Source organism: Leptodactylus fuscus, chromosome 1 (genome assembly GCF_031893055.1).
Source record: "Leptodactylus fuscus isolate aLepFus1 chromosome 1, aLepFus1.hap2, whole genome shotgun sequence".
Lineage (NCBI taxonomy): Eukaryota > Metazoa > Chordata > Amphibia > Anura > Leptodactylidae > Leptodactylus > Leptodactylus fuscus.
In genome coordinates, this window is record NC_134265.1 from 10,617,335 (window position 1) to 10,632,086 (window position 14,752).

General features: G+C 45.4%; 2 protein-coding genes across 2 annotated transcripts in view; both read right to left on the reverse strand.

Annotated features, from left to right (window-relative positions):
• The window catches only part of LOC142195170 (uncharacterized), a 215,400-nt gene that overhangs the window by 124,636 nt on the left and 76,012 nt on the right, over positions 1-14,752 (reverse strand). The gene's annotated exons all lie outside the window — the stretch shown is intronic.
• LOC142189919 (uncharacterized) overlaps positions 1-14,752 on the reverse strand; it is a 28,622-nt gene that overhangs the window by 10,371 nt on the left and 3,499 nt on the right. The window contains exons 6-7 of the mRNA XM_075262260.1: positions 13,512-13,952; positions 12,763-13,259 (exon numbers count right to left, since the gene is read on the reverse strand). Of these exons, the coding sequence (XP_075118361.1) occupies positions 12,763-13,259; positions 13,512-13,952 (938 nt within the window). The remainder of the gene's footprint in view (positions 1-12,762; positions 13,260-13,511; positions 13,953-14,752) is intronic.

Sequence of the window (14,752 nt, forward strand, 5' to 3'; positions counted from 1 at the left end):
CAGCACCTAAAAAGGTGGCTAGAGGCATGTACAGAGGCACAGGACAGCTGCTTCACAGAAGCCAGGCCAGAGCCAGATAGGCCCAAGAAGTTCCCTTTACTAGCCACTCGCCCATCGAGGCCACATCCCTCGATGGTGTGTAGATTTTTCAAGGTATGCGCGGAGGACAAACTGAGTGCAGTTTCCACACTGTGTAACTCAAAACTGAAAAGGGGCTCTGAGAAGAGCAACCTGACAATCTCAGCCATGCGCCGTCATTTGGAAGGCAAGCACTGGGCTCAGTGGGAGAGAGCAAACGCAGGACAATCGTCGGCCGGTGTTGCCGACACTGACTCTTCCACTGTTTCCAGTGCTGGCGCTGCAGTCCAGACCACCAGCCAGGACACCTCCACATCTGCCTCTGCCACTTTGGAGAGTTCACCCTCATCCTCCCCTTTTCCTGCTTCTGCTCCTTTTGCCTGCACCATCATGCACCTCTTCCCAGCAACTCACCATCTGCTAGGCATTTGAGTGCCGGCAGAAATACAGCACAAGCCACCAACATGCCCAAGCCTTAAATGGCCACATCTCAAAACTGCTGGCCCTGGAGATGTTGGTGTTTATGCTTGTGGAGACTCAGGTCTTCTGTGACCTGATGGCAGCTGCGGCATCTCGCTATGCTGTCCCTACTTTTCTTGGTGTGCCATCCCCACCTTGCACCAGCACGTGTCCCATAACATCAGGGGGGCCCTGAGTTCTGCGCATTGCTCTAAGGTCCACTTGACCACTGACACATGGACAAGCGCATGCGGACAGGGACTCTGCTTCTCTCTAACGACAGGCTGGGTGAATGTAGTGGAGGCTGGGACCGGGTCGCAAACTGGGGAGGCCTACCTCCTCTCCCCGCCCAAGATTCCTGGCAGGGGTTCTCACATCGACCCCAGCTACGAGCTGGAAACGCTGCAGCACTGACGTGGGGAGAAGTCAGCAGGTCATGCTGAAGCTCATCAGGTTGTGCGACAGAAAACACATTGTCCCCGTGGTGAGGGATGCCATCCTAGAGCAGATGGCAATGTGGTTTTTGCCGCTGCAGCTGGGCCCAGGCATGGTCATGTGTGATAATGGGCAGAACCTGGTAGCGGCTCTGGAGCTTGCCAGACTCAAAACACTTTCCATGCCTGGTCCACGTTTTCAACTTGATGGTGCACAGGCTTTTAAAAACCTACCCCAATGTGCCTGAGCTACTGGTGAATTTGCGGCGCTTGTGCGCCCACTTTCGTAACTCTACAGTAGCCGCAGTTAACCCGAAAACCCTCCAGCAACGCCTACATCTGCCTGAACACCGGCTGTTGTGCGACGTCACCACACGCTGGAAATCAACATACCATATGTTGAGCAGGGTGTGTGAGCAGCAGAGTCCTTTGATGGAGTACCACCTACAGAACCCAAGGGTTCCTCAAAGTCAGCTCCCTCAGTTTGTCAACCATGAGTAGCCATGGATGGTAGACTTATGTGAAATCCTACGCGTCTTTGAGGAGTCCACCAAGAGGGTCAACTGTGACGATGCATTAGTTAGCGTAACCATCCTGCTCCTCTGTTTGATGTGAGAATTCCTCATTGCAATCAGGGATAACGCATTGCACGCTGAGGAGTCCGGGATAGGAGCAGACCCATCACAGCTAGATACTCAGAGCACACTCCTGTCAGCTTCTCAGCGAGGAATGACGGTGAAAGAGGAGGAGGATGAAGTGGCAGATGATGTCATTGTCACACACAAGGCTAGTGGGGAAGTTCAGTGCGTCTCATTGCTTCAGTGCGGATGGGGTGAAGGGGAAGAGGAGGAAATGGAGAGTGACCCTTCCGGTGGGGGCAGCGAAGTCATGCCGATTAAAGGGGCTCTATCAGCAAAACCTAAAAAAGAATGATCTACTTACGCATTGTGCACGCTGGGCCGGCATTCAGGGTGTGTCTTCTTCTTTATCCATGCCTCCTCTTCCTCCGATGTCCTCGGGTCCCGTCCTCCTCCGGCGCTCGCTAACTGACATTGATTTAAAAAAATGGCCTGGGCGCATGCGCAATAGCCGTAGTAGAAGCCACATTCTTTTTTAGGGTATTATTTTAAAACGGGGGGGGGGGGGGAGGGGTAGTTTAATATAACATATACGGTGCCTGAATAGCCTTTTTAAAGGCTATTCACGCATATGTGGGGCTCTATCAGCATGATTTTGCTGATAGAGCCCCTTTAACACTCTGGCTCACATGCCTGACTTCATGTTGGGCTGATTTTCCAGTGACAAACGCATTATACACATCATGGAGAGCAACCAATACTGGATTTTTGCAATCCTCTACCCCCGGTATTAAAATAACATCTCGTCTTTCTTTCCGGTAGAGGGAATTGAATGGGAATTAGCCTTTTTGGTGGAACAGAGTGTACACATAAAACCATATCTATCACTTGCTGAGCGACTCTTCTACTTGTAACTTCATAATAGAACCTGCGTGTCTATGTTTTCTTTTGAGTTCAAGTTTGCTTTCTGTTTCCTATCTTGTCACAACTTTTGAAAAATGAAAACTGGCCAACGATTTACTGTAGTTCTGTTTTCTCATAGTATGTTAGATTATCAATAGAATATGAATAAATTAGTTAGAGTTAGAATATCAATAGATTTGTATTTGATTGAGGGTTGCTGAAGAATGGCATGTAGAAAAGTTTTTCTTCAAAGATAATTTTGGAATTTTTAAGGACTGGAATCTTATAGTAAGTCTTCTCTTCTCAGAGCCCTTAGGCCCTTGATGTGAGTACAGCCTTACGCCGGCATAGTTTCAGGCTATTTAAGTGAGTTCAGCCTTGTACCAGCATAGTATTAGGCCCTTTAAGTCAGTTCAGCCTTGACCCGGTCCAGGCATCCATTACATTCACCCAGTGTGCTGTGAGAGTTGAGCATTGCACCAGCAGAGTCTTAGGCCCTTGTGGTGAGTTGAGCCTTGCAACAGCAGAGTTTTTGGCCCTTGGGGTTAGTTGAGGCTTGTAGCAGCAGAGTTTTAGTTTTTGGCCCTTGAGGTAAGCCTTAATGGGAGCGTTAGAAATGTGGTTTTTAATGGTGATGGTGGTGGAGGATGAACTTGTGAGCTGGAACAGAAACATGGAACTGTGTCTTGTCATTATCACTGAGGACGGAACATGCTGGTTGCGGGTCCACAACCACTAAATCGCCAAGAGAAGCAGAGTCTTGGGTAGGAACACGACTGGAGGTAGTGGCTGACTGTCTGGTGGAAATGGCGCTAGAAGCATTACTCGCTAGCAATTGTATCACCTGTTCCTGGTGCTTGGGCCTCGTCAGCGTTGTACCCTGCTTAACATTACCATCAAGCCAGGAATTGTGGATGAGCGCAATGCTGGCTGCCCCTCACCAGTAGTTGGATCCGCAGTGTGGGGCCCCAGCTGGATTTCCATGCCCCCGCCCCATTGCGCTAGTCTTACGCATTTTGAGATATATCTAAGTGTACACAGAGGGTATATATATTGAGCGTATGTGAAGTACGGTATACTGGATGGAAATATACACTTTGCTTCACACCACTATGGAACAGGTAGATACTGTATACCAGTGGTAGGGAATTTGAGCCCTAAAAAGGGCTTTTGTGAAATTTTTGCAGGATGAGTGTATGTGCTGATAGTGTATATACACTCTTCAAGCAGTTTAGCTCTCAAGAGAGCTGTTATTTGAATATTTCCTGCCTAACAGAAGCTAAATCCTCTCTGACCCTCAGCAGCACGTTTTTCCCTTTCTAAATCCAAGCCGCATCTGCCACGAATATGGCTGACACTATTCTTATAAATCCGAGGTCACCTGATTTAGCCAGCCAATGACTTTTTCCAAATTTTTTTCAATGCCTACATTTTCCTGCTTCCTGTCCCACCTCCCCTGCACAGTTATTGGTGCAAAAAAAGTGCCAGGAAAGGTGGGAGGGGATACAAATTTTTACTGCGTTTACAGCGTGGTATTCTATCAGAATCGAATATCTCGAATACCTTATTATTCGATGGAATATCTTTTCGATCGAATACTATTTGTTCATCTCTATTCTAGATCATTAATCCGCATGAAGATGAAAGATGTCCTGACAGTAGCTGCAGGTCTGTGAGAAGCCGGATAAACATATTAGATGGCGGCTCAATGACACCGCCCATGTATATAACCATATAATACTGCTGGATACAACAAGTCTGACCACAAGGACTTCACAGCCCGTCTACACATCATAGGGAATATCTCCATCTACCTGATCATCATCCTGTGGAAGAAGAGGACTGGGACATCTCTCCGGTGTTGTCCTCTTACTGGATCTACCTGTAGGAAACACAGACAGGGACTGAATTCATTCTGTACATACAAATAATGGAAGTCCATGTGTATATAGTCATGTCTATTACCTGCTGATGTGAGGGGCTGGTGGTCCTCCATCATCACCTCCTTGTACAGATCCTTGTGTCCTTCTAAATACTCCCACTCCTCCATGGAGAAATAGACAGCGACATCCTGACACCTTATAGGAACCTGACAACACAATGATACAGTCATCACCCCGATCCCTCCAGTTACTGTATAATGTCCCAGCATTCCCAACAGTGTCACCTCTCCAGTCAGCAGCTCCAGCATCTTGTTGATGAGTTCTAGGATCTTCTGTCCATTGATCTCCTCCTGTATCAGGGGATGAGGTGGATGCCCTGGGATTGGGCTCAGGGTTCCTCCATATCCTTCATGCACAGGAGTCTGACAGCGCCCACTAGAGGTCTTCTTCACTACGGTGTAATCCTGGATATGGGGAGACACATTAATAAATCTCACTACATACATGTCCAGAGTCCATCACCTCTCCAGTCATATCATCTGTTATTACTATAGATAAGAATGATGTCATGATGACATCATCAGAATCTCTCACCTCTCCAGTAAGCTGGTAGATGATCTCTAGGGTGAGATTTAATAGACTTTCCGCCATCTTGTTTCTGTCTCTTTCCATCCTTGATGGATCAATCAGGAATATTCTCTTATATAGAAGATACTGAGAGGATTCTATATTGTAGGAACCTGAATGGAGAGAAGATGAGACAATGTAATCACTACACGGAATCCCATGGAATAAATAGAAGAGTTGAGTCCCATTATTATCACCACCTCCTACTTCTGACGTCGGCAGCGTGTAGCTCAGGAAGGAAGTGACTTGTTGTGGGCCGGCTTGGTGGGTATATAAGGTGTGTGATAGGCTGAACAGAATCTCATTGTTGTCTCGGGTAAAGGGGGCGATTTATTGTAAGAAGATTGGAACTCACTATGGCCGACTATAGTAACGCCAGCCCCATAGTACAGGTAAATTACCAGTGAGATCAGGAGAGGAGTGGGGGTTGGGGATAGTTTCTGATCATGTAACCTCAGAAGAAGACCGCATGGATCCAAGATGAAGAATTTGCAGGATCAATCAAGTTAAAGATAACTGTAATACAAACAATGAAACCGCACACGCCCAAAAAATATAAGAAGAAGTGGTGCAGGCATGAAACCTACAAAGCAGAGACCACTAGAAATACTGGAATCCACAAAATCCTCAGGAGACTTTTTCTGAAGTTTGTTTTAATGGAACTGATTAAAGGCTACGGAGACCTGTCACACTGCATGTATGATAGTATTATAGTGTGTGGGGGCCACAGGGAGGACATTATAGTGTGTGGGGGCCACAAGGAGGACATTATAGTGTGTGGGGGCCACAAGGAGGACATTATAGTGTACGGGGGCCACAGGGAGGACATTATAGTGAGTGGGGGCACGAGGAGGACATTATAGTGTGTGGGGGCCACAGGGAGGACATTATAGTGTGTGGGGGCCACGAAGAAGACTTTATAGTGTGTGGGGGCCACAAGGAGGACATTATAGTGTGTGGGGGCCACCAGGAGGGCATTATAGTGTGTGGGGGCCATGAAGAAGACTTTATAGTGTGTGGGGGCCACGAGGAGGACATTATAGTGTGTGGGGGCCACGAGGAGGACATTATAGTGTGTGGGGGCCACGAGGAGGACATTATAGTGGGTGGGGGCCACAAGGAGGACATTATAGTGCGTGGGGGCCACGAGGAGGACATTATAGTGCGTGGGGGCCACGAGGAGGACATTATAGTGCGTGGGGGCCACTATAGTGCGTGGGGGCCACGAGGAGGACATTATAGTGCGTGGGGGCCACGAGGAGGACATTATAGTGCGTGGGGGCCACGAGGAGAACATTATAGTGTGTGGGGGCCACGAAGAGGACATTATAGTGTATGGGGGCCACAGGGAGAACATTACAGTGTGTGGAGGCCACTAGGAGGACATTGTAGTGTGTGGGGGCCACAAGGAGGACATTATAGTGCGTGGGGGCCACGAGGAGGACATTATAGGGTACTATTCCGTTATCGGGCCAGCAGCAGCGCAGTTCAGCAGCAGCTTTCGGGACAGCAGTTCAGCAGCGGGAATTACAATGACATCCGAGGACTGCTGGCCCGATGCTTGTGCCCAGTAACCAGTACATCGATGACCCCCCTCCCCCATCCTTCTCCTCCTGCCAGTGCTGCCCCCCAGCTCTCCTTACATCTTCCCCGTACCCTCTCCCCGCCACACGACTAGGCCTCACCTCAGCGCTAGTACCGAGACCGAAAGGAAAGACACCGGGGCTCAATCCAGGCCCTGACAAGAAACACGCCGACTATAGGAACGGTGAGCTACAGCGAGCCGGAGGGACAAACTTTCTGCAGCGTCCGGCGGCTATCTAGTAGCATTCATTGCTCAAGATTTACGGTGAGGCCTATTACAGGGAGAGGGTACGGGGCAGATGTAAGAAGAGCTGGGGGGCAGCACTGGAAGGAAGAGGAGGATGAGGGCATCGATCGATGTACTGCCTACTACACACAAGCACGGCCTCTATCATCGGGCCAGCATCGGCTTAGTCATGTGGCGGGGAGAGGGTACGGGGTAGATGTAAGGAGAGCTGGGGGGCAGCACTGGAAGGAGGAGGAGATGGAGGGGGGGTCATTGATGTACTGGCTACTGGGCACAAGCATCGGGCCAGCAGTCCTCGGATGTCATTGTAATTCCCGCTGCTGAACTGAACTGCTGTCCCGAAAGCTGGTGCTGAAATGCGCTGCTGCTGGCCCGATAACGGAATAGTACCCATTATAGTGTGTGGGGGCCACGAGGAGGACATTATAGTGTGTGGGGGCCACGAGGAGGACATTATAGTGTGTGGGGGCCACGAGGAGGACATTATACTGTGTAGGGGCCACAAGGAGGACATTATAGTGTGTGGGGGCCACAAGGAGGGAGACTGAATGTATGAGAAGGGCTGAGAGCGAGCACTTACATCCTCGGGTGCAGCAGCCGTCTGCTCACAGGACCTGTGATGATGTCATAGGTGTGGGAGGAGTCATATGATCAGGTCCTTCTCACTGCTCTCTGATTGGCTGGCGTCAGTGCTCTGTGATTGGCTTCCTTCCCACTTTCGTTTTTGTTCAGTGAAGAACATGAAGATGCAACAAGAAGCAAACTGAGAAGAAATTCACGCCAGGGAAGAAGCCAAACTGCTGAGTGTTATGGGAGTGATGAATATCATGTGGAAGCAGCCAGAGAGGCTACCGCATTGTCTGCTCTGTCCTCTATTGTTGTGTCAGCTCCAGCAGCTGTAGTGGATCAGCCCTTGTGGGACTACAATTCCCAGCCTGACCTGACATTCCTCACTCACCCTCTGTAGCTGGAGTACAGGTGACACCTACTTGCGGGAACTAGAAAACTTTTGGGGAAGTTCACACAGAAGAATTTGCTGCAAAAAAGGAGGCAGATGTGACATTATTCTGCAGGCTAAAAATATCCTGCTCACACACAGCCTGAATCCCCCTCCCCCCCTCCTTACACATGCTGTCTCTTCTCTCCATCTTACCTTCCAGACTCCATTCCCTGCAGCTTCCTTGTCCTGTGTAACTCGGCACTGTCCTGAATAGCACCGCCCACAAGGCCAATCAGAGAGGATTGTGAGGAGTTTGATTGTGTGGCAGTGAGGAGAAGCCAATCCATTTAGTTTAGATTTAGTGGTTGTGGACCCGCAACCAGCATGTCCCGTCCTCAGTGATAATGACAAGACACAGTTCCATGTTTCTGTTCCAGCTCACAAGTTCATCCTCCACCACCATCACCATTAAAAACCACATTTCTAACGCTCCCATTAAGGCTTACCTCAAGGGCCAAAAACTAAAACTCTGCTGCTACAAGCCTCAACTAACCCCAAGGGCCAAAAACTCTGCTGTTGCAAGGCTCAACTCACCACAAGGGCCTAAGACTCTGCTGGTGCAAGGCTCAACTCTCACAGCACACTGGGTGCATGTAGTGGAGGTCTGGACCGGGTCAAGGCTGAACTGTGCGCCCCCCTTCGAACCATTATCTGAAGTGGACTGGAAAGGTGACTTTCCTGCTGGCAATAACCTCCGCCAAGAGGGTGGCGAATTGCAGGCCCTAGCGGCCTCCGAACCTTTCATAACCTTCTTCCCTGACAGGATACAGCTAAGGTTCGTTCCAGGATTTTTGCCAAAGATACCAACACTTCAGAACACCAACCAAGTGATCACCCTACCGGGTTTCTTTCCCTCGCCTGCTACGGAGCTGGAGGAGAAGCTACACACACTGGATCTGGTAAGAGCACTACGTATTTACCTAGACCGTACAGCACCATTCCAAAGATCAGAGAATCTTCTGGTTAATGTGTTTGGCCACACTAGAGGCGCTAAAGCATCAAAGGTAACCCTGTCGAGATGGATCAGAGAAGCTATCAGCTGTTCCCTTCGGGCCCAGAATCTTCCTGTTCCAGATTTCCTATGAGCCCATGCCACCCGATCAGTGGCGACATCATGGGCAGAGACACGGTTCCTCTCTCTCTCTAGAGCAGATATGTGCTGCAGCCTCGTGGAGCTCACAGCTGACTTTTGCCAAACACTACAGATTGGACTGGCGTACGGCCGATGCTACAGCATTTGGGCACTCCGTCTTGGCATCAGCCTGCCAGGAGGACCCGCCCTAGGAGAAACAATACTTGCTAAATCCCCAGTTGTGCTGCTGTTGGGCGTAGGGGGAAAGAAAGATTATGAATGATAATCTGTTTTCCCTTAGCCCAAACAGCAGCACAAGGCTCCCTCCCTAGGAGGTACTGTTGTACAGATTTTGTGTATTTGTGTGTAGCTCTTGGCATAAATTGCTCTCTGTATATCATACTTGTTACTAACACAAGGGAGGAGCATGTCTTCCGGCCTCTTATAGGGGTCAAAAACTGTTAGGTAATTAAAAATTCCACCAGTCCTAACAGCTCATTAGGGGCAGGAATACCCCAGTTGTGCTGCTGTTTGGGCTAAGGGAAAACAGATTATCATTCATAATCTTTCTTATTTGTATCGGTTGTTAACCCTTTCCTGACATCCGCCATACTAGTATTAGCATTGTAATGCATTGCATTAGTGATCAGACCTCCTGTGGTTATAGAGCCCTAGGGGGTCTAATAAATGCATTAAAAAAATTTTAAAACAAAGTAAAAAAATATAGAAAAATTTAAAAAAAATTAAAAGTTCAAATCACTCCCCTTTCCTTAGAACCCTTATAACAGTACTTAAGTAATGTTAAACACCTACACATTAGGTCTCCCTGTGTCTGAAAACTCCCGCTCTACAAATCTATAAATATATTTTTCCTGCACTGTAAACGCCGTAGTGGTAAAAAAAAACAAAAGTGCCAAGCCGCTGTTTTTTCACTGTTTTGCCTATGATAAAAATTTGAATAAAAAATGATCAAAGCAATAGACATTCCCAAAATGGTAGAACTAAAAAGTACACCTGGTCCCACAAAAAAGATGCCCTATGCATCCCCATACATGGAAGTATAAAAAAGTTATAGGTGTCAGAATATGGCAACCTTTAGTAAAAAAACAAATAAAAATGGGGGGGGGGGGGGCACAGTTTTGGATTTTTGTTAAGGGGTTAAAATGTAAATAAAACCATATAAATTTGGTGTGCCTGGAATCATACCGAAACATAGAATACAGGTGACAGGACATTTTGTCTACACAGTGAACACTGTCAAAACGAAACCCGTAAGAAAGTCGCACAAATGCAGTTTTTCTTCAAATTCACCCCATTCTGAATTTTATTCCAGCTTCTCAGTATATTATACAGAATAATCAATGATAGCATCATGAAGAAAAATTTGTCCTACAAGTATTAAGACCTCACATGGCTCTGAGAGTGGAGAAATAAAAGGGCTATGCGGTTTAGAGGGGGAACACGGAAATCAAAAAATGTCTGCAGTAGGAAGGGGTTAATGTTCCTTCAAGGTGTTCTTTAGAACATTTACACATCTGATCTTTTCTTTCTCTTCTTGAATATGTACAGTGACTTGTGAAAGTATTCGGCCGCCTTGAACTTTTCAACCTTTTGCCACGTTTCAGGCTTCAAACATAAAGATATAAAATTTTAGGTTTTTGGGGAAGAAACAACAACACGTGGGAAATAGTTATGAAGTGGAACAAAATTTATTGGATATTTTAAACTTTTTTTTAACAAAGAAAAAACTGAAAAGTGGGACGTGCAATATTATTCGGCCCCTTTACTTTCAGTGCAGCAAACTCACTCGGTTCAGTTCAGTGAGGATCTCTGAATGATCCAATGTTGTGTGTAACCAAGTCTCTGTATAAATGCACCTGCTCTGTGATAGGCTCAGGGCTCTGTTTAAAGCGCAGAGAGCATCATGAAGACCAAGGAACACACCAGGCATGTCCGAGATACTGTTGTGGAGAAGTTTAAAGCCGGATTTGGATACAAAAAGATTTACCATGCTTTAAACATCCCAAGGAGCACTGTGCAAGTAATCATATTGAAATGGAAGGAGTATCAGACCACTGCAAATCTACCAAGACCCGGCTGTCCCTCTAAACTTTCATAGAAAACAAGGAGGAGACTGATCAGAGATGCAGCCAAGAGGCCCAGGATCACTCTGGATGAACTGCAGAGATTTACAACTGAGGAGGGAAAGAGTCTGTCCATAGGACAACAATCAGTCGTACACTGCACAAATCTGGCCTTTATGGAAGAAAGGCAAGAAGAAAGCCATTTCTCAAAGATATCCATAAAAAGTCTCATTTAAAGTTTGCCACAAGCCACGTGGGAGACACCAAACGTGGAAGAAGGTGCGCTGGTCAGATGAAGCCAAAATCAAACTTTTTGACCACAATGCAAAATGTTTTGCGTAAAAGCAACACAGCTCATCACCCTGAACACACCCTGATCCCCAATGTCACACATGGTGGTGGCAGCATCATGGTTTGGGCCTGTTAAAATTGATGGGAAGATTGATGGAGCCAAATACAGAACCATTCTGGAAGAAAACCATTTGGAGTCTGCAAAAGACCTGAGACTGGGACAGAGATTTATCTTCCAACATGACAATGATCCAAAACATAAAGCAAAATCTACAATGGAATGGTTCACAAATAAACGTCTCCAGGTGTTAGAATGGCCAATTCACAATCCAGACCTGAATCCAATCGAGAATCTGTGGAAAGAGCTAAAAACTGCTGTTCACAAACGTCTCCATCCAACCTCACTGAGCGCAAGCTGTCCTGCAAGGAAGAATGGGCAAGAATTTCAGTCTCTCGATGTGCAAAACTGATAGAGACAAACCCCAAGTGACTTGTAATTTCAGTAAAAGGTGGCGCTACAAAGTATTAACGCAAGGGGGCCGAAGAATTTTGCACGCTCAATTTTCAGTATTTTCTTTGTTAAAAAAGTTTAAAATATCCAATAAATTTTGTTCCACTTCACAAGTGTGTCCCACTTGTTGTTGATTCTTCCCCAAAACATTTAAACTTTATATCTTTATGTTTGAAGCCTAAAATGTGGCAAAAGGTTGAAAAGTTCAAGGGGGCCGAATACTTTCACAAGGCACTGTATCTGCCACAGTCTTTCATTATTATTAGTTATCAGTCTTTACCATTAGATTGGACTTGATTGATGACAACTTTTCCTTCCCTAATCCTAAATCAAAAATAGGTGAATTTCTATCCTATAATATCACAGTGTACAATATAATGTATTTATGTATGTAATATTTGTCATTGTACTTATGATTAGGTACAAAATATTATATAAGGTAAGTAATATGAGAAAATATGGTATTACGTGCCAAAAATAAATTCAAAAGAAGGGAGATAGATGAGAAAGATTATCCAATTTTTTCTTTTTTTCCAAGATGGCGCCACATGAGTGGCAGCCTCGATTCAGAGCTTCAAGCTGAGAGCAACCTTTATCTTTCCTTTTCACTCTTTTTGTCTGTATCTTCAAGAATCTTCTACTCAAGCAACCTAGCACTATGAATTAGCAACTATAAATCAAATGGAAGACCCTGTGGAGTATTTTTTTACCTTTTGTTTCTCTTGTTAAAGTATGGACAAGACTCAAGACCTGATCCAGCTGGAGTTTCTTGTGTGCACATGTGCCTGTTACCATCCCAATATTTAATTCAGATTGAAGAAAAGAACCCAAGGTGAGCTCTCTAAGTTTCAAGATATGAATTGAGGGTAAAACATTCAGGAAAGAAACATGCTTTTTTTTCCCCCTGTGTGTGTTCTTAGATGTGCAGTTGGAGATGACTTTTTTGTAAGCGTATTTTTCATGAGTATATTAAAATGGTTTCTCTCCTGTGTGAGTTCTTTGATGTTTAGCAAGATGTGATTTCTGAGCAAAACATTTCCCACATTCTGAACATGAATATGGCTTCTCCCCTGTGTGAGTTCTTTGATGTGAAACAAGATATGATTTCTGAGCAAAACATTTCCCACATGTTTGGCATGAAAACGGCTTCTCTCCTGTGTGAGTTCTTTGATGTGTAACAAGTTCTGATTTTCGAGCAAAACATTTCCCACATTCTGTGCATAATAATGGCTTCTCCCCTGTGTGAGTTCTTTGATGTTCAACAAGATTTGATTTAGTGATAAAGCATATCCCACATTCCGAACATGAAAATGGCTTCTCCCCTGTGTGAGTTTTCTGATGTAGTACAAGAGCTGATTTATGAGCAAAACATTTCCCACATTCTTGGCATGAAAACGGCTTCTCCCCTGTGTGAGTTCTTTGATGTGGTACAAGATCTGATTTCTGAGCAAAACATTTCCCACATTCTTGGCATGAAAACGGCTTCTCTCCTGTGTGAGTTCTTTGGTGTGTAACAAGATTTGATTTAGTGATAAAGCATATCCCACATTCCAAACATGAAAATGGCTTCTCCCCTGTGTGAGTTTTTTGATGTTCAACAAGATTTGATTTAGTGATAAAGCATATCCCACATTCCGAACATGAAAATGGCTTCTCCCCCGTGTGAGTTCTTTGATGTTCAACAAGCTTTGATTTATAGTTAAAGCATTTCCCACATTCTGAACATGAAAATGGCTTCTCCCCTGTGTGAATACTTCGATGTCTTACAAGATTTGATTTATAGTTAAAGCATTTCCCACATTCTGAACATGAAAACGGCTTCTCGCCTGTGTGAGTTCTCTGATGTGTAAGAAGATATACTTTATGAGTAAAACAGTTCCCACATTCTTGGCATGAAAATGGCTTCTCTCCTGTATGAGTTCTTTGATGTCTAACAAGTTGTGATTTAAAGGTAAAAGACTTCTCACATTCTGGGCATGAATATGGCTTCTCCCCTGTGTGAGTTCTCTGAACACCCCTTCTGTGTCTTTTATTTTGCTTAACAGACTGTGATGAATTAGAATAGAGATCTTTCTTCTGAGGGGCTGAGGGTAAATCTGGAGTAATGGCATGGTCTTCATATGGATCTTGTGTGATACCATGATCCTGTGCTTTATAATCTGTAGATGCCAGATGTCCCTCTGAGCTCCTGGTACAGTCATCTGAAAAGAAGAAAATGGATTTTACTATTAAATAATGTTATAATTATATTCCCCACTGAGCAAACGGTAACACGGCCTATTTCATTAGTATTTTCTGTGCTGAGACTGATGTCAGTGACAGTCTCAATGGCAGATACCACCGCTGCTCTAGGTCACTGTAGAGGTGCTGGTAGTGGATGAAATAAGCGGGCCCACCCAGTCACAGCACTAAGGAAAAGGGGTGGTGGCACTTACACTGATGAGCAGAAGGGTAACAATGTTTAGAACTTTTGACTTTCAGCCTCCATATCTCACCGTCCACTACAGCTCGGAACGTGAGACTACTATCATTACATAGACAATCATCTTGGCTATCTCATCCATAAATTTATCTTTCAACTATTTAGCATATGATTAGTTATGCAGATTCTTGTCATCTAACTTCATTGTTACCATTTTTCTCCTAAAAATTTTAATTTTAATTATTTTGTAAATCTACCTTTGGCTTTCAACACTGCCTGAATCCTTATGGACATGCTCTCGATCAGATTCAAGCATGTCTTGACTAAAATCAGATCCCAGATCTCTTCTACATGTTCCCAGTGTTGGTGCATACTGGTCGACTCACTTGGGTACGACTACAGATTTTTTTCTTCAACTCTACACACAAGTGTTTGATTGGGTTGTAGTCTGGGGACTGTGGGGGCCAATTCCGAACCTCTGCTTTACTGTCATTGAACCATTTCTTCTAATGTCGACATATGCTTTGGGTCGCTGCCCTACTAAAACTTTTCATACCCATAGTACTCAATTGTACGAAG